This window comes from Parasteatoda tepidariorum, chromosome 5 (genome assembly GCF_982258835.1).
Source record: "Parasteatoda tepidariorum strain Cologne lab strain chromosome 5, Ptep-v5.0, whole genome shotgun sequence".
NCBI lineage: Eukaryota > Metazoa > Arthropoda > Arachnida > Araneae > Theridiidae > Parasteatoda > Parasteatoda tepidariorum.
The window spans coordinates 28256361-28283234 of record NC_141759.1 but is presented as its reverse complement, the minus strand read 5'-3'; the positions used below and the strand labels follow the sequence as shown (position 1 = coordinate 28283234).

The 26874-nt window shown below is 31.7% G+C and overlaps 1 protein-coding gene across 1 annotated transcript; it reads left to right on the top strand.

Moving 5' to 3' along the window:
- The first annotated feature begins 641 nt into the window (after positions 1-641).
- On the top strand, positions 642-26281 carry LOC107448184 (carbonic anhydrase 1). Its single transcript, XM_016063299.5, has 7 exons — positions 642-769; positions 7973-8050; positions 12899-13066; positions 17746-17891; positions 22375-22431; positions 23825-24082; positions 26107-26281. Exons 1-7 carry the CDS (start codon positions 715-717, stop codon positions 26224-26226), a joined length of 882 nt encoding a protein of 293 aa, XP_015918785.3. The 5' UTR covers positions 642-714; the 3' UTR covers positions 26227-26281.
- Positions 26282-26874: the final 593 nt, after the last annotated feature.

Sequence of the window (26874 nt, the reverse complement as noted above, 5' to 3'; positions counted from 1 at the left end):
AACTATATCTATTGACAAACTATCTTTATAGTATTTTTTTTTATTAAGAAACTATTTCGTTTTGAAGAGATGGTAAGAAACCGGAAAAATACTTAGTATTAAACACAAAGCATCATGCATAATGATGCAACATGATAAGAACAAGAATAATCAGTTTGGAATAAATTTTTTTGGAAAAAGAGGTTTTTTGTTAAAATTGCATACAGTCCTGTTACTTAGGCCAGTTAGGTATTAAATCACTCCACTAAAATAAAAACACTCTTGTGGATTGTATATAAAAACGCTCCTTTATTAGCACTTGCACTTCACATTGTGTTCACACTTCACACACACAACACACACAAGCATGATCTCACATAGCACTTCAAAATAACACATTTTTCATGGCTCGTATAGATGGCGCTGTAACAACTGCTTCAGAAATTTCTATAAATAGATTCAGTTCCCCAATTAGCCTCCATGAGATTTGCATTAAAATCACTATGTCACTACATATAATCTTCGTCACTGTTTTTTATCAATCGTAATCCTTCGTAATACCAATTCGTCAAGGTGTAGTCAGACTGTCGAAATTTAAATTAACATTTATTTGCCATTACAATTTTTTTTAACACTTGCAACATTTATTAGATAACAGGAAGAGATAGGAAATGTATATAAGAACTGAGAACTTGCAATAAAGTCTTGCATTTTTAAATCCGAGTAAACGGGACCATGGATTACAAAATTTTAATGCAGATACCATTATTATTAGTTATTTCATCTTGTTGTAAGTTATTTCTTTTCTTACTATATATAATTTTCAATCTCTTTTTTTTTATTTAAAATTTTAAAAAAATCTCGTGTTTCTTTTTCAATGTGATTTTGTTTCTTTTTTTATAAAAAGTTAATCAAATTTACTTACTAACATTTTAAATTATATATGCCTAAATTAGATCTTATGCACATATAAGTTGTTTATGGATGTTTCATGGATTATTTATATTTCATGGTTATTAAAACATTGATGGTTTAACTACATTGCAAATGCACTTTGATGTTTTATGTCACGTTAAAATCCTAGATTTATATATTATAGATATAAGATACTTCCAGGAGCAAAACGTTTTATCAATTACCGTACAAAATGTCAGCTATACTATTACTTGGCGCATAAGACAATCAGATCACTTCCCATTTAAAATTATTTTGCACAATATAAATTCGATCAAATGGTAACCTAGCCGAATGCACAGCAAAGCTCTGTCTAAATATTCTGACTAGTTATACACATGTTACCGGCAAAGTATGAAATCCGGTATTCTATAGAATGCCTAGGCAATGTATATAATGCCTAAAATTAGCCGGCAAAGTATGAGATGATTTATATTTCACACATTTCCTTGGCATTCCATAGAATGACAAATGAGAAACCGGCAAAGTATAAAATACATCTCCGATTCGTCAAAATGCCATTCAAAAATGACAAATTCAAAATGTCACCCGATTTGATATCAACTTATTCATGGATATAATTACATTTATTTGATATTTTAATACTTAACCCTTTCGCGCCGACTGTCACAAATACGTGACAGCAAAAAACCGTATCAATCAGGGTAAGAAGATAAAACTGGTAATCAAAGTATTTCTTTAGCAGTTTATTTGTGGGCGGAGTTATAATTTTTTGATTTATTTAATTCACCATTACTTTGTTCAAAATAAAACTATTTAGTTATACTTTGAAAATCATTGATTATATATATGATTAAACTAACAATAATTAAAATAAAAGCAAAGTAAGTCTGTCAAATTAGTAACGACTACATTTAAGTTACCGTTTTTTATTTAATTGCAACTTGATTCTGATTTTGCACGAATGCATTTTTGAATCACCCGTCCCCAAGGGGTTAAAGCCGATAGATTACATTTATTCGATATTTTAATTTTTACTGACGATAGATTGGAAGAAACATCAGCGTTTGGATTATCGGGCAAATATATACCGGGGAATGGCTAGACTTTAAAAAACATCAGTGTAGGATATACCGGGCAATTGTATACCGGGAAAATGTATACCGGGCAGTGGCACTTAACTAGACCTAGTATTTATTTCGTATATTTACCAAAGGTCTAGTCATACTAGATCCAGTAAAGTGCCACTGCTCGGTATATCCTATACTGATGATTTTTTAAGGTTCAGTGCCACTGCCCGGTATACCCTACACTGATATTTTTTTAATGTCAAGTGCCATTGCCCTGTATATATTTGCCCGATATTCCAAACACAGATGTTTCTTCCAATCTATCGTCAATAAGTATTAAAATATCGAATAAATGTAATTATATCCACGAATAAATTAATATGAAATCGGATGTAATAAATATTTCGGACATTCACCAAAGCGACTATGTGATTGTCAACATTCACCGGTGAAAGTCAACAACAGCCGATTTCGGTCATTCACAGTAACATGCACATCATTTACATAATAACCTCATCAGGACGATTATTTCATACTTTGCCTAAATAGCATCCGGCATTTCAAAAAATAAAAATAATTGGTTTTGTTGGCAATGATCTCGTAAGGCGATAAAGAATCATGCATAGTACAGGTAAAGAAGATATTAACCTAGAAGGAAAAGTGGATGAATACCCCAAGGAACCGTAGCGAACATAAAACAAACGTTTTTTTCATACTTTGCCTAAATAGCATTTATCATTCTATAGAATGTCTAGGTATTTTATACAATGCCTAGGGAAAGTATGTAATACTTCTCACATCTCATACTTTGCCTAAAAACATCCGCATTTGTATAGAATGCCTAGGCATTCTATACAAATGCCGGCGTTTCATACTTTGCCGGTAACATATATCTATTTATATATATATTAAGATAGGTTGACTATACAACCGGAGCATATGATTCTGCACCCCTGAGATCAAGAATGTAAGATAACTGGGGTGGATACGATAGGCCTTGGGCTTCTAAGGGCTGTCGCTCAACAGTGGTTAGTTTTGGAAATCTACGATGTGGCTGAAGTCTGATTCTTGGTCATAGAGGGCGCCACTGAAAAACAAGAAACGCACTCTCTGCCTTAAAATTGCTCGGCTTCGCCAAGCAGACTTGCTAATGTGGCAATGATATTAGAAACAACAACAACAACACATCAAATCTTCCGCCATTGTTCAATGATGGATGTAAATATAGAAATAATCATTATTTTTCAGACTGACTGTAACAACGTATTCAAAGTGCCTAACCCTGAGGGGCTATGTACTCTTTTCTCCAAAATAAAATCATTAATGGGTGGGAAGGGGGATTGATACCATAAGTCTGAATTAGAGAATCGTTATCATTTAAAATTTAATTTCATAACAATAATTTCCATTTTAATTAATGAAACTGTAGCTATTTTGAATAAAAATTGGTGTTTCTGAATAAATATGATCTATAATTTTCGTATCATTTCGGACAACGTGCTTATAAATTGTTTGATATATCGAAAAAAAGGGATATTGAAGAGTTGATCGCAAATCATTCCAGGCCTGAAAGCGGGACGGAAACAGTGTTGCCAGAACATAAGATTAAAAAGTAGCGAATGGGAGCGCCAAAAGTAGCGGATTCGAACATTTTGTAGCCCAAAAAAATAAATCATATATATATATATATATATATATATATATATATATATATATATATATATATATATATATATATATATATATATATATATATATATATATATATATTTATTTACTGCACTAATTTATTTGGCTATATTTCTGTAAAACAGCGCCGTTTGCCAGAAAACACTAAAATTATAATAACATTGGCTAGCTCGTTTTTTTCCAGCTCTTTTATGTGTAAAAATCAGTCGGAACTGTCTTCGATATTTTAATGTTGGTGCGGTCTTTGAGCTGCATAAGAATACTAAGAGGTTTCGACCTCAGCTCGCTTCGTTCCCCAACCTCAAGAACCTTAATTACTCGCACATAAAAATGTTCTCACTAGGTAATTTTTTTTAATAAAAATTATCTCGCGTTTCGAGGAAATTAAAAATAAGACCTAACTAGGACCCAATCTCCAACAAGAAATTCAGAAAAGTTCAACTTCATGGGCCAGATCTGCGTGTATTTAAAAATAAAAGGCGAAAAATCTTTTTTTGATAAGCAAAATAATTTATTTAATCATTTCTGCTCTGAAGTTCGAAACAATACAAAGTACAAACATTCAGCTCGCAGATGAGAAATATGACTTTGCTTTTCTTTGTAACAGCATCAATAATTGTTTCAAACTCGATTGAGAATAGTTTTGATAGTAATTTAGTGAACAAATGAATATTTTGATTTGGACCACGTATGAAACAGTATTTTAAAGCGTCTACGAAGCAACAAATACTTTTAACTAATTTTTTTTTCATTTATAGTAGCCGTAACATCTGTTGTAAAGTTAAAAAAAAACAATGATAAAAAGATAGATTTGCACTAAATGCTCGTAAATATTTTCTTTTCTCGCAGCTCGCCTTAGTTGCTGTGCTTACTTTACTTGCACAGTGAAACCTGTTAAGTTGACCATCTCTATAAGTTAATCACCTATCTAAGATTTTGATGATCAAGTGCAAAACTGGTAAAAACAATTTATTATCATTTTTATAAGATGACTTCTCTTATAAAACCATCAAATTGTAGTTCCACTTCTGATCAGTTTACGATAGTTTCACTGTAGTAGCTTTAATAATTTTCTAAACTCCTTTTGTAACACGCAGCATATACATTACCGTGTTTATCATTTAAAGTAATTATTTTTCCTAGTTATTTTGCAATTACTATAAATGTTTTGAAAGGTTTAAAATGTTGAAATTTTCGAATTAAAAAAATTGTCGTTATTCAGTTTTCCTGATACCTAAGTGCATTATGTTTCAATTAACTTTGTCATTTTTATTCATAATTTCATTGTTATAGTTAATTATTATTTGAAATTTCATAGTATATATTTTTGTTTTAAAAACAAAATCCATCTTTTGCGTTTCATCGTCATCATTGGGTGGGCCTTGGCCTTCTATGAAATATTTCTTCATGTCGTTCTCCTTGATGCCAATTCTGATTATCATTTGCTTTTGGTAATACGAATTTTATTTTAATATGATAACTATCCAAAACTTAATTTTTATTTGTTTCGTTTATTTATTGCATATTTGGCAAAATGAGGTGAAAAATAATAACTGTAACCATAGCAATACATATTATAGCTTCCCTTAAAAAAAAATTATTTCATCATTTACAACGGGCAAATCTAAGCTCTAGAGCAGGGATGGGCAAACTTTTTTGGTCGAGGGCCAAAAATCGAGAAAAAAAATGTTTGGTGGGACAAATAAAACTTTCAAAATTTAAAAAAAAAAAGCGATATACAAGTTTTAATTTAAATATTTAATGAGATGAATGAAATTGCGATTTCGTTTTTAAAAGTTCCTTATATTAAGGTTCGAAGCGAGATGTGCCTATTTTACGGAACAAGGCTAAATGCTTTTCTGTTAGTCCACTTCTGAAATGATTCTTTCTAAGGTTCAAAGTTGAAAACTCTTGTTCACATATATAAGATTAAGCAAACATAGACCTGATTTTCTGGGCATGAAATATTAAATTTTGGAAACTAGCTTTTGGTAATGATTTGTAAAACTTTGGCATATTTAGAAACAATTGCTTCAGATGATTGTTAGATTGTCCGCTCGTTGGATCTTAAAATGCGTAGTCTGCCAAATGTGAAGTACAATTTACCTATATTAGATTCCTCGAGAAAGACAAACGCTAGTTAGAGCCAATCTAAGACTATTCTATGAAGAACTTCTGCTTTCAACATTTTACCAATTGAAGCTGTCTGTGCTAACTATTTCCATCAATTTATGTTTTGTAGAACAAAAATAGAGAAAGTGAAAAGGTCATCAGTTACTTTGTTAAAAAAGGAAAAACAGAAATAATTTTAAATAGTTGACAAGAAAATGGATGTATATTGTTTATGTATATTGCCACTGATCGGCAAATTAAAATTATATCCGCGGGCCGGATAAAACCTTCCGGCGGGCCACAGTTGGCCCGCTGGCCGTAGTTTGCCCATCCCTGCTCTAGAGAGATATAAAAATTTTCCTATTTTTCGTGCAACTGTGAATAGATCGTGATTTACAAAAGTGAAATGAATTCACTAAAAAGCATTTAACAGTACGATATTTTTTGGAAACTCATTGTCATTCACAACAACTATTTTCATTCATCAGGTAAAATGACTTAGGATTTAATTTTTCTGAGTTTCAAAGCGAGTAACGTGATTTTTTTTCTCCAGAAGATAAACGATTAATAATAGTTGGAGTTAAAAAACTTTTTCCCCATCATAGTCTCCGTGCATTTTTCCATATATATCTTTGCGATTTCCCGAGTCTACGATTTGAAACTTAAACATGGAAAGATTATAGACTCCATCAGTAAAACATATCAAGAATCCAAAACTGAAGCGAGAACGTTTTCAACAACAACAACAAAAATGTCCTTTTTAAAAATGGTAAAGAAGCTGCAAACTTTCAGAATCATTTTATAATGGGAAGGGAAAAAATTAAAAAATATATATATATTTCTGTAAGGAAAAAAAGTAGCGCATATTTAAGATTTGTAGCGTTCGAAAAATAATAAGTAGCCCAAAAAGTAGCAAGTAGCGAAAATTCAATTTTCAGTAGCGGGGACTTTTAAAAGTAGCCCAATCCGCTACTTGTAGCCCAATCTGGCAACACTGGACGGAAAGGAGAAAATACTGGTAGAAGTACTATTTCAATGTTAGATAATATTTGGGAGGAGTTAATTTTTTCTCAACAATAACAATTCACTGTAGGGAAATTTTTCACGGTGAAGAAGAAATTCAATATGAAAATTTCATTCGTTAAAAACAATTGGTAGTTATGGATTTTTACTATTCCCGGAAAATAAAAACTAAAAAATGAAATTTATTTGTCACTAGTTTTTACTCTTTTCCGCCTTGATATATATGGGCTCTCAGCCCTGAATCATTCACTTGTAAATAAACAGATACACCTCATTGCTTCCTACCAATTTCGTAACAGCGTTCAAACTAGTTGTGCATCAGATAATATGCATATCTAGCCTTATCTCAATAATATACACCTATTATAGACATCTATTCATGCAAATGTTTAATGCTTTTATGAATTTTCAATGCTGTGTGTTAGGTAGAATAAAAAGACATTTATAAAAACATGCTGATGCAGGGTAGTCAGCATTTTAAGATGTTTAGAATAATTTATTATATTAGTACCAAAGTTTATGTTTTTGTGTATGATTCTTTGTTTAGCAAATTTGATTTTAAGTCATTTTTAACATCACTAGATGTAAACAATTCAAAACTTCATATGAAACGCCTTTTTTTCCATTTTTCCTGTTGTGAGGATTTTAAAAAGTTTCATTACCAAAAATTCTAAAAGCTTTAGTTTTTAACTATCTACCACTCTATAAGAGAAAAGCGAAAAGCGTAGTGTTAGTTGGTAACCCTGAGTGTGACTTATCACTTTAAATAATGGAATTTGTAAGCTCAATTTTAAATTAATTAAACTGTTTTTATAAAACTTAAAAATGCTGGAAGTGATTCATAAATAATGCTGGTAATAATTCATAATAGTTAGTATTTCAGCTATAAAATGGCATGAGAACATAAACTGAAATAGAAGTTAATATGCATTTTGCATTATAATAATATTAAAGCAGATAGATTCTACTGAACTTTTTATTCTTTCATGGAATCTTAAAACCTTATTTAAGAAGCCATTTATCAATTTTTAAGTCAATTTTTATTATATTAAGTCATTATATTATTTTACTATATTAAGTCAGTTATTAAATTAAGCCAATTTTTAAAAAATTTTTAATAACAAAGTAATTATTTGATGTTCTTTATTTAAAACAAATACTAAAAGCACATAAATATATTATAGGTTTTGTCGTTATATCTGCTGAAGAATGCCCTGCAGACAGAGACAAGGATTGGTCTTACGATTTAAACTTACCTAATGGTGAGGCATCATCGAACATTTTATTCTAATATTCAGTTTCCTATTTTTCGTAGTTCTAATTATTTTATTTTACTAATATCTTTAATTCACCTATTTACAGTCTGTTTTTAAAATTTTGAATAATCTTTCTCAGAAACGTATATAATTTTTTAAAATTATGTTGGGTAACAATTTTTTGGTTCACTTAAAAAATGGAATTTCAAAGGATGATACTGAACATATTGCTCAACCACAATGTCTTAAAAAAAGAAATTAGCCTGCAAATATTACACTGGGCAATAACTGCCTGTGTTTACAAGTTATGATACTGATAATTATTATTATTACTAATTATAAGTATCATAATTAACAATCAGTAATTTGCTAGTACATAGAACTGCGTATGATTCTCATAATTTCAAAATTATACACAAGGGTTTGCGCAAATTAATGTAAAAAGAGTGTTTGACATTTTCATTAGTTCATTAACTCTAGCAACAACAAAAAAAAAGGCTGCTTCGGTGGAAGAATTAATCGCAAGATATATTTTAACATATCACTATAAAATATAACAAAAATCTTCTTTACTCTTCTCTACGCTCACCCTATTTTTGTTCATCAATTATGCCTTTCATTTTTCAAAAATCAATTACTGTACGTATCAAATCATGTTTTATCTTTATTTTTAATTTAAGTCTACAATCCATATTTCTAGTGTTAAGTAAAAACGTCAATTTGGCATATTAAATTTTTTCACTGTTTTATTATTTCACAAGCAAACTGCTTGATTTTTTTTTATGGCTACCACAATGCATTCGAATGAACTTCAATGTATGTCATAATTAAATATGTGCTAGTTAAAATATAGAAATTTAATTAGTGAAATATGTATCAATTTATGTTAATATTTATTTATGTCAACTTATGTATGAAAATATTTACCCCGACCTGCCCCAATTGAGGGCATACGGGTAAATGTTTATTAAAAACCAAGTAAAAAAACATTAAAGAACATAAAATACAAAAAATGCATAAAATACATAAGATACAAAAGTCAAATGGCAACAGCGGGTAAACTTTGCGGGCGAACTATACTCTTGAACAAAATTAGTTATCTACAATTAGTCAGAATATTAAATGTTTAAGAAAACTTGACAAATATATCTGGCATGTATGCCATGAAAAGTCCAGGTCAACAGACCCTAAAATAAGGATTAAAAACACAATTAAATTTAAAACACCAGCAATATTAGAAGGAAATTAAAATATAAATTGCCATTCCAGGTCAACAGACCCTTATATTGAAGCAATCAAATGGCATAAAATTTAAAAACTAATCATAGGGCAAATTGCCTATTAAGGAAACAATTAAACGAGTTACAAATAGTAAAATCATCAAAATAGTGTTGAAATAGTAAAAGTGGATTAAAATGGTGTGAATGACGAGGACAGTTCAAATCCAACCTAAGAACACCATGAGATTTAAAAATTTTTTAAAGTCACTGAAAGTCCAGTTTTAAGGATAGTCATCCCGGCTAAAAATCAAAATCGCCGAACCAGAGTCTCCAGCGATGAGGTAATTAAAGCAAAAAAATTAGAGTTGACTCAGGGGAAATGGAAACGCTGATCCATACGGTAGTTGGACGGCCAGAGTTAGTAAAAATTTACAGTGGGTTTAATGTATCTTCCAAAGTTGTTTTGATAATGTCTTTGATGATTGATCTGCAGGTCAGGTTAGAGTAAATCTGGTGTTCTGTTTTGTTGTGAAAATTGTTGCCTCGTCGCGTTTGAAATTTAGGACATTGAAAAATTAGGTGATGGAAGTCTTGTTGTGAGTTGCAATAAGTACATGTCAACTTATGTATATATATATATATATATGTCAAATTATGTTTATATTTATATATGTCAACTTAGATTCGATGAATCAGATATTCAAATGTTATATTTACTTAAGCAAAGTGCTTGTTTTTCTATTAGCTACCACATCGACTGCTAAATTAAAAATGTTATTACTATAAATTTTCTGTAAATTTCTAGATGTAAATAAAGTAAGTAAATCCCTATTTTTGAAAGAAATCGTGGTGTTTTGAGGGGGAGTGGTGACTTTCTTCCAAAAAGACCGTAAGGGTTTATTTCGCCAGCCTTGATTAAATGAGATCAATTACAAAAAGTACAATTCTCAACTTGTACGTATATACGCATTTGACATTATTATCTAAACAAGTCAGGAATTTGCTTCCTGAGCAGTTTGTATGCTGAGTTGAACAGAACAAGAATCGATAAAATGAATAATTAAGCAGTTATAAGTTTGTGTACAAAATGTAAAACTTTGCATTTATTTGCGCATATTACATTGCTGTGGAGAAAAGTGAAGTATTGTTTCCCATGTTTTTTTAATTTCATCGATTAAGACTAAACAACAATCAAACGAACTAATTTAGCAAATTGCTTCTTTTGTATAAAAAGTACTATTGTACTTGTGCTTTGTAATGCAGATAAATCCTGTTTCTTCAGAAAGCCTGGTAAGATAAACCATAGAGACCACAATTTTAAAAAAAATAAAAATAAAAATAATATTTTTAAAAGCCACGTTTTTGTAGTGGAGAATAATAATTAAAAAACAGAAATTTGAAAAACGAAAAACGTGGGGAGCATGAAATACATAACAGTAACAGTATGTGTGCTCATGAGAATATGTGTATGTATATCTGTAATTGTATCTGAATGTGTATGTGTATGTGGAATATGTTTGTGTATATGCATGTGTATGTGCATGTGGTTGTGCATGTGTATAAGTAAGAAAATGTGTATATGTATGTGTATATGTACTGAGATGTATTTCTAGCGCCCCACATTTTTCATTTTTCCAATTTTTGTTTTTTAATTATTATTCTCCACTACAAAAACGTGGTTTTTAAAAATATTATTTTGATTTTGACTTTTTTTGTACTCTCTTCTAAAATCTCAATTTTTTCACTCACTGTACACAAAACTCTTCAACTGACGTGTGACACTAATTTGAAATAATCGAATCGACAACAGAAGACAATCGCATAAACATTAATTTTTCTTTAATTTTAATTTTATTTTACTTTGTATGTCTTTTTTCGCTTCATTTTCATGCATTGTCATGCAATTCTGAACTATGTGCAAAATTTGAAGTCTGTAGCTAGTCGGGAAGTTAGTTTAAAATCGATTACAAAATTCTATCCGAACAGACATACACGAAGGCAAGTTGATATAAACGTGGTAATAAAAAGAGTACCTAATTACACGTCAAGAGTAGTAATTTTTATACGTGACAATACTTTCAACTCTAGAAGTATTCGCTCCATATAAATGTGAAAGTTCTTCTTTGATTAAACGTAAAAAATACCTAATAAACAAGTCTCACTTATTGAAATAGTAACATCAGGTCCATAAATAGTTGCAAGTATAAAGGACAGGGTATGCACTTTAAAAAAATTAAAATAATAGAAAAAGAAGAAGGGAACAAAATGTTTTAAATAAATACAAAAAACCAAAAGTATTTGCGAATTCAATATCTGTGTTACAACTGACTAACTGAATTCATCAAATTGACGTAAACTTAAATCTTACAAAGTTTATATAAAACTACGTATGTAAAGTATATAAACTCATTTTTAATTTATGGGTAAATTTTTATTTTACATGTTGTTTGATTTCTAGCTTTAAATAAACTATCTAACACTATCATCTGGATTACAGATTGAGAAATAAACATGATTCCGCGTATTATAAATACACTCTATAACAATAAAAATCGACGCACCAAGAAGGAGTTTCCCGATTGCAACGAAAATTCGTGGATAGGAAGACAATGTACAGAATAGTAAATGATTAAAATTTCAGAAAAATTGAATAATTTATTGCTGAGTTACAGTAACAAGTTCAATAAGGTGTTGACCCGCCTCTAGCCTGGATACAAGCTGCCACACGGCGTGGCATAGACCGATAAAGCTCCCGGATGGTCTCTTACTGCATTTCCTGCCTAATTCGATCCAATTGTCGAAAGAGGTCATCAACATTCCGTGCCAGATGCAATCGCCTTCCCATTATATCCCAGACATGCTCGATGGGAGAGAGATCTGGTGATCTGGCAGGCCAAGGAAGAGTTTGACAAGCTTGCAGACAGTTCATAGCATTACGTGCCGTATGTGGTCCGGCATTGTCCTGCTGAAAAACCAGCCCAGGGCACTGCAAAAAGGAACGGTAGCAAAACAGATCTTAGAATGTCGTCGACGTACCTCTTTGCAGTTAGTGTACCTCTAATGACGACCAAAGGGGTCTTGCTGTCAAAGGAAATGGCACCCCAGACCAAAATGCCTTGTTGAGGGCCGGTGTGGCGTGCAATAGTGAAGGCAGGATCCCCTCTCTGCCCTGTGCGTCTCCAAACACATCTTCGATGATCGTCAGGACACAGTTGGAAGCAGGATTCGTCGCTAAAGACTATACGTCCCCAGTCGGCATCATTGCAGTCATATCTGTTCAAAACATTCATGGATACGAAATTTCAAAGCAATCGGTTGAGTGCTTCTTGGTACTCCGATTTTTTTGTTACAGAGTGTAGATTGTTTTAATCGTTTTGGTGCAATACTTTTGAACAACGCATCGGCATGGAAATATCACAAGCACGAGAAATAGAGGCCCGTCACTTTGGCGGGAAATCACCCCCAATTTCGGCAAAAAAGGAAAAGCGTACACAGGAGAGTTTGTAACGTAATCTTAGAAGTCCCGGATTAACAAAATTTAAACATATTCGAACAAAAAATGGAAACAAAATCCAGTCTTATGCATCAGATTATACCTGCAGTTTTACATACTTATTTGAATTACTTCCATTAGGTCCGCTGCATTGGGGTGAGAAGTATCCTAATTGCAATGGAACATCTCAATCTCCAATAAACATAAAAACGAGAGAAACTGTGAGAAGTGGAGAGCGTCAGATACTTGAACTTCATGGCTACGATGAACCTATTACAAACGTCTCGATAATGAACACTGGTTTTACGAGTAAGGTTTGCTTTCTGTTTTGACTCTATAAAGATTTACTCATTTCAAAAAAAGTTTACCATGTATTTCATTATCGCCAATTTTGAATTATAATTTACTATATTTCCAAACTTTTGGGCTCCTTTTAAAGGCGCGTTCTTAAAATTAGTAGATTTTGAATATTTCTTTACTAAATGTGATAAGAAAGCAATTTGATCAACAATAAATATATACATATTCGGGCTATGGTAGCTAGATGGTTCAGAGATAAGGACTGGGCTCCAGTCCTCGAGTCCCTTAGGATAAACCAAATACATGTTAGTAAAATGAAGTGGTGCTGCCTTCTCTCAGGAAGTTGATGTGTCGCACTTTCACCATAGCAATGCTCTCTTATCAAACGAAAGCAAGGCTGCCAATCTTTGCTTGCCCAAGTGTCATTAGAAACAACAGCAACGTAAACATGTTCGCGTACATGGTAAACTATTAATCAAATATTACTACATACATGCTAGAGCGGCGGTAGAGCTACATGTATGCTACATTCCACACCCGACTCTCACCGACCACAGTACTGACAAAAAATATCCTCAGTGGTAGGCGGATCATGGGTTAGACTCCCCTTGCCGTCAGTGGAAAGCGCCACAGACTGGTAGGTTTTCGTGATTTTCCTCTCCATGTTACGCAAATGCGGGTAATCAAATAAGACTTCCACGAAGGCAAATTTCGTCTAATACTTGATGCAGAGGTTCTCTTATCTTCCGGATTGCGCTCAAAATTACAAGGCTACAGAAATCAGAAGCCGTTACCTAAAAAATAAAATTGGGTCATCAACGGTTATAAAATAAAATACCTACATGCCATAGTTGGCCAAAAATGTAATCGATTAAAATTTTTGATTACAGTAATCAATTACTTGTAATCGTGATTACAATTTTGATTATAGCTGTAATCATGATTACATAGTCGATTACAGTAATCAATTACTTGTAATCGTGATTACAACTTTCAAAAAATTTTGATTACAACTGTAATCATGATTACAATATTGATTACAGTAATCAATTACTTGTAATCTTGATCACAGCTGTAATCAAAATTTGGATTACAACTGTAATCATGATTCCAAGTAATTGCGATTATAAGATATCACAACAGAAACGATTACGAGTAATTATGATTACAAGTAAGCAAAATACATGATTAAATGTAATATAAATACACGATTACAAGACTATTGTATTCTTTTAAATTAATATATTTTACAGTAGATAGTATAATGTATTTTACGATACATTTTGCACGTATTTACATGTACTGCATTTTTTTACGTATTTTTATACGTACAAATGAATGTAACTAAAATGTATGTTCATATGATTTTATCTAGTGCATATGTACAGACATTTTAGTTTCACACGCATGTACATACACTTATATTGTAAGTATTAAATATATATAAGTATGTATATAGCTAATAATTACGTATGTATGTGCAAACAATGTAGACATGTACATTTATGCACAATGAATATATGCATTTTGTGCAAATATTTGTATATGTAAAATGTATATCTATGTTCATGTACGCATGTATATACAAGTACTTGTTGTTTGTGCAAACATACATACATTGTCTGTACAATGTATGTCCCTTGCATGCATGTACAATTTATTTATGAACAGTATAATATATGTATATGTGTACAATATAGGTATATGTAGTATGCACAATATATGTATGTATACAAGTACATGATATGCATTTCCAATGTATGGATGTACATATACACAATATGTTCATGTTCAATGTATGTATCCAAATATGCATAATACATTTGTGTACGATTGTACGTACACTGGGCGTATTTATATTTTACATATATTCATACTTACATTCGGCATACATACTATATGTACATACACACATTTGAGATGCATATATTGTACAGATGTATATACACATAGTGTACAGATTCATATTCATATAATGTACATATGATGAAATGAACATATAATGTTCATATAATGTACATATGTGCGTACATATACAGTACATATGTGCAAAAATATATTGACCATAATTCTTTCGTACAAATTTTACATGTGTACATGCATGCTATCCCAATCTATGCATATGCTGCAATGTATATATGTCTAATGAATGTATCTACACATGTACAATACACGTATGTTCCATGTATGCATATCCATTTGTACTATATATGCATGTACCATGCATGAATGTATATACATACATTGTACATATATTACACGTATACATATGTACATTACATTTATGTCTAAATATGTGTTCAATGCACGTATGTTCTATGTATGCATATCCATATGTACTATATATGCATGAATGTATATACATACATTGTACATACATTACATGCATACATATGTACATTACATTTATGTCTAAATATGTGTACAATGTAATAAATAAAATGCATAAATTTAGTTTTCAGCTTTAATTGTTCCATATCATTCTAAAATTCTTTGAATAAAAAATTATTTTCAGGTATTTTCATGAAATGTTTGACAATACAGATTTAGTTTTTTATAACATAATGCATGGTTCATACAAATTTTTTAAATGACAAAAAAGAAAAACTGTAAATTTTATGTGCGGATATAAATATTTAGAAATTTAAAATAAGATTATCGTTTGCTTTCTAAAAAATATGAGGTTGAGTTTTATACGCATTAGAATAAATTTTAAAACTAACTTTAATAACTTTACTTACATAAATTTTTTTAATGCATGCACAATGTATGTGTATATTGTAATTACATATACTTAGATGTACTCATGCATGTATACATACATGTATCCGTTGTATGTACATTGTGCATGTAACTATTTTTTGTGTACATCCATACATTACATGCGCATAAGTATTAACAAAGTATGTAGTTATACAAGTACATACGTAAGTTGTACATAAGTACATACGCACGTTGTACATAAGTACATACTTTGCCTATACATAAATCGATGTACATATAAATGCATATGCATACATGAATGCAATATATTTACGCTACTATTTGCATATATTGTACCTTTAAACAACATTCCTACATATTGTATGTAAATACGTACAATTTTATCATACGTACATTGTATATACGTGCGGATCAGAACACGAAGCACACGAAGGATCAGAAGACGTGATAAATGGTGGAAGACATACCATGGAAGTAAGCATAAAAAAATCATTTAGTTTCCCGACACCTGCGACGTTAAGCTGATTCGTCAATCGATATCCCATTCATAGACTATGCTATTATTATAGAGTATTTAATGATTAAATCCTTCTCCCATCTTAAATTTATACAATGTATGTACTTAAGTACATAAAAGTATGCAAACGTATAAACATTATTTTCATATACGTTCATACATATATTGTCTATGTATACAAAGATACAAAGCATTGCATTTTCATACAAACTAACATACATGCGTGCATGTATCATAAATGAATAATTATATGTATTCAGCATATACGTATTGCATCAAGTATATTACAATATAATTATATAGATTGTACGTACAAACAACGTTTGAGTATACATTTTATATAAAGGAATCACAAATTGTACGTTCATGCATGCGTACATTCTATGTACATAAAAATATGTAAACTCATATATACTTACATAATGAATTTGCATATAGTATACAATCGTAATAACTTGTAATCATATAGTTTTATTACAAGTAACCACAATTACATGAAATCAAATTACATGTAATCACGATTACATGTAATCATGATTACATGTAATCATATATTTCGATTACTTGTAATCATAATTACTCGTAATCCTTCGTATTGTGATTACTAGCAATTGCAATTACTTGGAATCATGATTACAGTAGTAATCCAAATTTTGATTACAGCTGTGATCAAGATTATAAGTAATTGATTACTGTAATCAATATTGTAATCATGATTACAGCTGTAATCGAAATTTTTTGAAAGTTTCAATCACGATCACAAGTAATTGATTACTGTAATCGACTATGTAATCATGATTACAGCTGTAATCAAACTTTGTAATCATGATTACAAGTAATTGATTACTGTAATTGAAAAATGTAATCGATTACATTTTCGCTCTACTCTGATGTAATCAAAAATTCTGATTACTTGTAATCGTGATTACAAGTAATTGATTACATAGCTGTAATTATCTGTAATCAATTACAGTTATAATCGATTACTGTAATCGACGGCTAACTCTGCTACATGCTAGTAATATTTGATTAACAATTTACTAAGCATGGTAAAAACCACATTGATAATTTGATCAACAATAAGTATCTTTATATAAATAAGTCAAAAGCATGCATAAAAGACGATATAATGAGACATTGATCAGTTAAGGAAGGATATAGGATGTAGTCTAATATAGAATATATTGCTAAAGGATATGTTCTCGTTGTGATAATTTCTTATAATATAAACAAACAAATTATAAGAAATAACTAACCAAATGTCCTACCTCAGGTATAAAAATGCTTTATGACAACAAAAGAGGCTAAAGATTATGTGTTTTAAAAAAATTAATAGATTGCAACTCTTACAGTAATTCTTGATTCTGCAGTAATCGCAAATAGTCAGGTTAAAAATAATGTTACTTTAAATTGTATTTAAATTCTTTTACAATACTGTGTTTTTCAGTTCTTGTAACACCTCAAGACGGAGTTGAAAGATCAATCAAACTTGATGGTAAGAATTATACATTTCAACACTTTCACTTCAATTGGGGTAACAAAACACACGAAGGATCAGAAGACGTGATAAATGGTGGAAGACATACCATGGAAGTAAGCATAAAAAAATCATTTAGTTACCCGACACCTGCGACGTTAAGCTGATTCGTCATTCGATATCCCATTCATAGACTATGCTATTATTATAGAGTATTTAATGATAAAATCCTTCTCCCCTCTTATGCACTATGCTAACAACATATTAGATTTTTCCAAGTTTTTATTTTTAAAGTGGCATGAGTGGTATGTTTTGTTGACACTTCATTCTTGTTTTAATAAATTTCAAGGTTTTGAACCCCATAACATATTTAGGTACATAGTTAAAAAATCAGATTATTCTTGTATTCAAAACTTAGGTGCAGACTAAACCGAAAAGATTTCTGCTTATAATTTATCCCTACAAATGTTATTTTACTACCAATGGCAAACAATTTACTACCGATGACAAACAATGTGATTCGACCTAAAAACCACTGATTAGTTGGAAGTTGGATGTCCATCTCAAGAACTAGCATGTCAGAACATAAATTTTGTTTTTTTTGAGCAGCCACTTTGAAGCGCTGTTGCAAATGGTTCAAATAACTGCTTTGCCAATGTCTCCAAATAGTTTGCACATATTTTTGAAACTTTTTGCCATCTGTTAAGAAGATTACCTCTTTTGCCGATGATTTTAGGTTCTGGTGTCGAATTTATAGGTTTTCCTATAAGGAAATAGCCCGGAGTTAAAACTTGAAATTCGTCAGTATCAGTGTGTAGGGGGTTGAGAGTTCGCGAACTGAGTATGCCCTCCCTATTTTTGATGATTACTGGTAAAAACTCTTCAAGAGTTAGTCTTGCAGATCCTACCACTCTCGTAAAATGATATTTGGAAGTTTTTACACCCGCCTCTAAAGACCGCGAAAGTTGGGAGCCCTAGGAGGCAAAAATTTCCATCTGATATCCTCGGAGGAAAGCATATTCGAAATATCTTCGCTACCTAACATTAGTTTGTATAAGCGTTCAAGTTCGGCGGAATCTCCTGTAAAATTAGTCGCATTGTCGCTAAAAATCATGGAGCTTTTGCCACGAAGCGCAAAAAATCTTTTTATGGTTGCGATTAGAGCTTCGAACATTCAATCTGAGACAAACTCTATGTGTACAGCTTTGGTTGCCATACATATAAATAAAGCAACAGATATTTTCTGAAGAGTACCCTTTCTCTGTCCCCTATATTTCATTTCAAGCGGTCCACATAAATCAATTCCTGCATTTGAAAATGCTGAACTAGGTGTAACTCTTTCTGCAAGAAGGTCTCCCATAATTTGATTTGCGACAACTGGCTTGTTCCTGTAGCATTCTACACACTCGTGAACAACTTTGCATGTTCCATTCCTACCACCAATGGGCCAATATTTTAAACGTACAGTATATAGATCGGCATGAGGGCCTACATGGAAATCTTGTTTATGATAGTACTGAAATATGAGCTTAACTAATTTATTTCCCGACGGAAGAATAAGTGGATGCTTCTTATTAAAATTTAAATTGGAATGCGCAAGTCTACAACCTACCCTAATTAGTCCAACGGATGGATCTATGAAAGGATTAAGAAATTTTAACTTACTGGTAGATGGAACTGGCCATCGTTTTTCTAAAGCAGAGATCTCAGAAGAAAAATACTTCACCTGGAAAATTTTTACGAGCACCTTTTCCGCGTTCATGTATTCCTCCTGTTTGGGAAATCCTTTTACCCTTTCAGGAAATTTGCAGATTTGGGCAATCCTAAAAATAAATTTTAGAATTCTGATTAATTTGTGAAAGTCATTATTGACAACTAGAAAATCATCTAGAAATTTAGAGTCATTATTTGAAATCAAAGTTATTTTGGAAACTGGCTTCAACTCATCACTATGAAGTTTTTCGGTTGAGCCACTAGAAATCTTCCCACTCTGAAGATCAGGTAAGTTTAATTTCAAAAAGTTGGTCCTTTAAACCACAATTCACTGGCTGCAAGGGCCGTAACATTAAGTCCTCAGGAAATCAATTTTGCGAGGTTAAGTTCTGATGGAATGTGTTTCCAGTGGAAATCTTTGGATAGTTGCTGAATTTGAGACACTCGGTTGCTTACAAATATTTTGAGCTAAGAAGAAGGAGAGTTTATCCATGCTAGGGCTATTGTTGAATCTGAATATAATAAAACTGAGTCTATTTCGAGACTTATTGCAGCTATGACCTTCTGTGCAAGTTTTGAGAAAAGCAGACAGGAGCAAAGCTCGAGCCTAGTGATTGTTATGGATTTGGTTGGTGCGCACCCGTGATTTACTACAAAGAAATTGGGTAGTTACTTCATTGGAGTTAGATACATTTTGTAAGTAAATCACGGCTCCATATGTCTTTGAAGATTCGTCTGCAAATCTGTGCAACACTACGAACCTTGCACGAACTTAAGATACATCTAGGAACATGAATGGATTCTACATCTGGTAGAGTTTTAATGAAATTTTCCCATTGTTTGGACACACCTGGTGGTAGAGTTTCATGTTCCGTTCCAGTTCAATTGAAGCAACCCCAATTGCTGCATGAATATTTTAGTTTTGGCAATGACAGGTTATAGATGTCCTAGTGGGTCATAGATTCGAGCTATTTGTAAAAGCGCACCTCATTTGGTGTAGTTGCAATCTGTACTGGAGGCAACCGTATACGTAAAGGAATCTGTTAAACTGTTCATTATCTCATCAGAATTTCTTTCAAGTGAGAATTTCTTAAGTTCAAATGATGAAGCCGTATTGGAGCACCATTTGTGCAAAGTCATGCTTCCTCGTTGGAGTAGCTGTGTCAATTCTTATTTGAGTTTTTCGAACTCGCTAAGTTCCGGAGCACCAGAGAGGCGGTAATCCATAAAAAAATCTTTAAGTACTGCCTTTGACGCTAAAGGAAAGTCCTTTTGCTCCTCCAGGGCAAGTTGCTACAGAACCCTTGCTGCTAAGTATGGAGCGGATGCTGTTCCGTATGTTACAGTTCACAACTCATAAACTGTAGTTGGTGCGGTTTAACTGTTCTTCCATAGAATTCTTTGAAGCTTGGTTTGCGAAGGATTAACCTTAAACATCCTGAACATTTGTTCAAATTGTTTGCGGGTGTTGCTGTTCAAATTGTTTGCGGGATTTGCGAGTGCCTAATTTATAGAGTACTATATTTAATAATAAAGAGTTGAATAATTTATCTCGTTCGAAATCTAAAATTTTTAATGATCTGAGGTTTTTCAAAATATTATCCAATATATTACGGAGATCTTTGCCTGATTCATGCTTTAAGGGATGGATGTTTAAAATGTTTTTGATGTGACAGTTAACAATCATTCTTTTGTTTTCATGGCGTTCAAACGCTTTAAATTGAGAAGAAAAGTTATCGTCAACAGTTTCTATGATTTTAGCTCCTTTTTTAAGAGATCCGCGTACATAATGCAGTTTTTCATGGTCAGAAAATCAAGATTTTCACAAATTAGGCTATTGAGTTGCGTTTAGAACATGTTCCATTCCTTGAATTTTCCGCAGAAAAAAGGAAGTTTAATTAACGCCTTTTTAGGCTGATTACTGATGATAGAATTATCAACATTTTGATTTTGCCCAGAGTCAATGTTTATAGTTTTTAATATATAAATAGAGGTTTTGAGGCTTACCCTCTAATTTTTGCATGTCGTCATCCACTTCGAAGACAGAGGCTTCGACTTTCTGGAAGTCTTCCTTTGCGATTTCGTAGTAGCTATCTTTTAGTGTTTCAAACTTCTGTTGGATACTAAGCACAATATCCAATTGAGCCTGAAGCTCAGAAATGTCCATCTTGTCTTGTCTTTCTGTAAGGACATTATTTAATTTCGTCAGCTGGCTTTTGATGCTGCAACGCTTGCGGTTTAGCCCTATGATATTTGCCATATTTAGCGGAATGAATTTATTAAATTCAATCACAGCACGTTAATTATTTTGTATTCCACAGGATCTGGATCACCTTCGTTTCACTAAGGACCAAAATGTGCGGTGGTAGCGTAAATGAAGAGCAAAATTTTTATTTTTATTAAAATGAGTTTATTAGCGTTTAGAAAGACGTCCGGTGGCTGAGCGGTAGCCCTTCGCGCTGTCGTGCCACAGGTCCCTGGTTCGATCCTCGGGCCGGGCAAGGCTGACTCAACCTTTTATCCCTTTAGTGGGTCGATAAATGAGTACCAAGCATGCTTGGGAACTAAACACTGGGGGTTCCGCATTCGGCTGATCACCTGATCGGAACATCTGCTCCTGCACCCCAGAGCCTAAGGTCAAGAAAACTGAGATGGGCACAGTAGGCCTTAGCCCTCATGGGCTGTCGCGCCGCTGAGTTTAGTTTTAGCGTTTAGAAAAGGTTGTGCTTGCCAAAGTGTCGTAATTACAGTGCGCCAAGGGAGATGCTCCAACGCCAAGAGCGTAATTTACACATACGGAGGAATTACTTTATTACTATTAATTTTTCTTACTATATTTACATATGCTAATCATTTTCTAACCTTTTTTTTTCCTTTTTTTAACAGACTCGCTTTATTCATCAAAACGAGGAAAAATATGTTACAGTTGCAGGATTTCTGAAGGTATAAAAATTGTTTTTTTTATTATCTGTCTTTAAAACGATTGTTAGTACCACGCGCAAAACTTGCTCTTAACCCGGTTCTTTTGTAAATTATTATTACAAAATTATATCTTTATACATCATGTAATTACAAAAAACTATAGTTAACCATTCAAGGCCGGGATAGCCTGCGTATGTAAGGCACTGTCCTGGGTTCAATCCCATCAATCGTTGAATTTGGTGTTGGCGTATTACTATCTTGAAAATATTTTATTCCGGAGTAAAGTAAGTAAGCAACTAGTTATCAGAAATCATAAGTTTGCTAATTAAGAATCAAATTATAATGAAATATTTTATTTTAGAAATATGGAATCATATGGAGCTCCAGAGATAAAAAAAATTAATTTTTGTATACATATAAATTAATAAGTTTAGAAAATGGCTTGGAGAGTGTGGTTGCAGGGCTGAGCTCCACAAGACGCATCCGTCTACCAAGAAATCAAAAATAGAGCGTCTTGTGTGCGCTAGTATTGTTTTCGTTGAGAAAAATTAAGGAATCCATGCTATTAATTGATTAATTTTAATGCCAAGGCTATTTTTCTTAGCCTTATACATTCAAATATGTTGGCGAAAGAGAAAACGTGAGAAATAATAAAAAAATATTCATGAATCCAAAACATTAGCATCCATATAACGGTTTTTGAATACTATGCTAATGTGTTAGGCCATAACCTCCTACATCAAAAAGCCTCCACACGGTCTTTTATAAGTAGTACGCGCAGACTGCTTAAAAAGTGAACCAGTTGTGCGCATGAACCCAAAACCTTTTATAAAAGTAATTAAGAGAAATTGATCATATATATTTGATAATTGAATTTGCAGTGGTTGACAAATGAAAAAGGCAAACCAATAATATTCATAAATAAAACAAATTTTTAGTCATATATTTGCTACCACTTTCTTATTTTAACTAGATTTTGTATTAAATGACTCGTTCGAAAAGTGGATATCCTTTATAGTGGTCTGATCAGATTATCTATAAAAAACCGTGTGGAGGCTTTCAGTTACAGGAGGCGTTGGTTAGGCAGATGTAGAGGGAATATCTAAAAATAGATTTTATTCTGTTCTCAATTCAAAGTTGTAGTATGAAAAAGTTACAGATTATATTGATGATTTTTATTTATAGAAGAAGGATTAAATAAGAAAATAACTTGGTTTTTAAATGTTAGGAAATATGCTTTGCATAATTCAGTATGACATGGACCTTTATATCAAATCAATTGCTGCATAACCAATTGGTACTACCATGTAAAAAATGAACTCTAAAAAGACTTTTGAGATAAATCTATATATTTATGAAAGAGTCAAAATATACTTTAAAAAAAGAAACTTAATCATGCTTTCTCAATTCCTAGGAAAGCAGTCAAATAAACTCAGCGATATACAACATTTTGTCCCAGATGGACTCATTTCAATATGCAGGACAAAGTTTCGAAGGAGAAATTCATCTGAATAGAAGTAATTCGCATAGACAGGGCAAGATTTATCTGGAAGATCTGATTGACAATGGGTGTCCATTCTACAGGTATGAGGGTTCCTTGAATTTTCCACCATGTGATGAAGGAATTACTCGGCTGATATGCAGAAGACACAAGGGAGTACGCAGAAACCAAGTATGTATTTTAATTTCATGCTCAATACCAAGATTTCTTCGAATCTTCGTAAAATGTTTTATTGGTAAAATTTGTACGATGTTGATTGTAAGAATTGTGGATGAAATGTCACAAGGATATTGGAAATTTGATATTTTTAAATTATTAGAAATGATCAAATACTTATTAAAAATATATGTTAAACTTCCAAAATTAGATCTGTACTTAAATATAAAATCCATAAAAAATTATTCCTTCACACTAAAAAATTTATCAACAATTGGTTTCGCAAATTAAAGAAATTTCAATGATGAATAACTTTTTCTTTTAGATCTAAATAACTGCAACTAAGTTCAAATTTCAAAAATTAGTGTTTGTTGAAAAATTATTCTATTTAAAATTTTTTAACCTCAATGCCGAAAAAGACAACGATGTCGTATGATTTATTTCATAACCATAAGTTATTGAAATGGTAACTTTAATGTTTTTCTCTTATTTTGACCTAAATAAATACAAAATAATGAAAAAATATATTTTGTATAAATTATGCTCCTAAGGTCTTAATCGTAAGGAAGACCAATTTTTATCATTTGTGGAAACCACCTCGTATTTCTTTTTAGAAAAAAATAAATATCATTAAAAAAAATAAGAATCATGGAAACCCTGTATTTGCCGTTTAATTAAAGTTAATATAAATAGAATGTCAGATTTAGAAGGAAGCAATTGGAACAGATACTCAAACTATTCAGGCTAGTGTAAAACTCTCAAAATATTGGAACTATATTTTGAAACATTTAAAATAATAGGGATACTGAGAAAATATCAAAATATTGGAGCTGATGTGAAAATATCAAAATAGTAGAGCTGATGTGAAACACTTAAAAGTAATAGAGCAGATATGAAACATTAAAAATTACAGCAAAAAAATTTAAAATAATGTGGCTTATGCGAAACACATGTAAAAAAACTTTTATTATTGTACTAATACGAGAATTAAAACTTTTTGCGTTTTGTGGGAAATTTTTTCTATAATACGCTTTAACATATGATTCTTTGTTTAGAAAAGTTGATTTAAAGTTATTTTTCATTCAACTGCAAGTCATTCAAAGGTGCAAATAAAAGGCGACCTTAATCTAGTTTTTTCTTGATGAGGTTTTTTGAGAAGCAAATGTGTCTTTTAAAATGTTAGCAAATTAATCCGAAATTCTGAAAGCTTACGTTTTCGATAGTCTACAACTCTATTAAATATTTTTAAAAAGCTCAGTAGTTGCCAGACATGTTATTAAAATAATATTTATCTTTATTTTCAAAAATATATTTTATACTGTTTTAATCCATTGTTATTCTTTCAATTTAGATTCAAAGTATAAACAAATCTATATACTTTTTCTAAATATAAAGTACTACAGAAAGCAAAGAGTTAATGACATTGTTGCTCTTAATAAAATGTTGCTTTTGCCATTGACTTATTTTGCGCAGTAAATTTTAAAATTTTTGCTCTTTTTTTATTTATATAGTTAATAATAATAAAACTCCTAATAAATAATATAATAAATAATATAATAAAACTCCTAAGTGAACTCAAGACTTTTATTTTTAATATTATAAGCATTTGGGGTTTCAAACTACAAGAACTGCTTAGCAATTAGATGGGTTTATTTTTTATTCGAAACCACAGGGAAACTAAGAAAATTGTTAAATAATTTTACTAATTAGGATAAAAGAATAAAGCACTGTTAAATTTCAAATCCAATTCAGAAGGGAAGTAAGCCTTATATTTTTTGCCATCTCAATTATTTGATAATGCTCTATTTGTAGAAACTTTATTTAAAAAATCATTTTTTAAAGTTTCAATTTATTTTTGAAGTAATTAATATTCAAATCATACGTGCAAACATATTATATGAAAATTTTTAAAAGATATGAAAGCTTCTGAGTAGAGAAAAATATTTGAATTATTTCGATGGTCAAACTGTTATGACACACTAATAAATATGTTGCATATCTTCTACCAATATGAATTCATTATTTTTTTAAATTTTCAGTTGAATGGGCTATATCGCTTGTATTCGGTGAAGGAAGGTACACCAGATGCTGATAAATGTCATATGTTAAACATTTACAGACCAGTGCAGCCATTAAACGGTAGAAAAGTTTACAAATAATAAACTGCGTATATGAATTTCTTCTGTAACAATTTGAATAAAAAGAGGATATATTTTGCCCTATACTAGTTAAAAAAAAAATTTCTTCTCAAAAATGCGCAATTATATCGACCGAAGAGCCATTACATTATGACCACCCTCCATCTATAACAATGGGCTCGCCCAGGTTTTCATGGCTTCTCGCCCAGGAGCAATGCTTTCATGGGACACATTAGGACCCATAATCCTCATAGAACAATCCCTGACGTCTGTAAGCTACTTGAACATAGTTGCAGAATAGGTTCACCTATTCAATGCAACAGTTTTTTCCAGCGGGGGATGGTGTTTACCAACGGGATAATGCATCATGTCATAAGGGTCGAATCATCATGGATTGGTTCGAGTAACATTCCAGTGACTTTCAAGTCATGTCTTGGCCCCCAAATTCACCTGACCTTAATCCAATAGATCATTTGTGATCCTACTTGGAAAACCAAATTCGTGCTACCACGCTACCCCCTCGCAATGTGAGGGAAGTGTAGGACTAGTTGGTGAGCGCTTGGTACTACCTATCAGCACCTTGTGGAATCAATGCCACGGCGGGAGTTAGCAGTTTTGAAGGCTAAAGGTGGTACTACAAGTTATTAAAAGGGTGGTCATAATGTAATG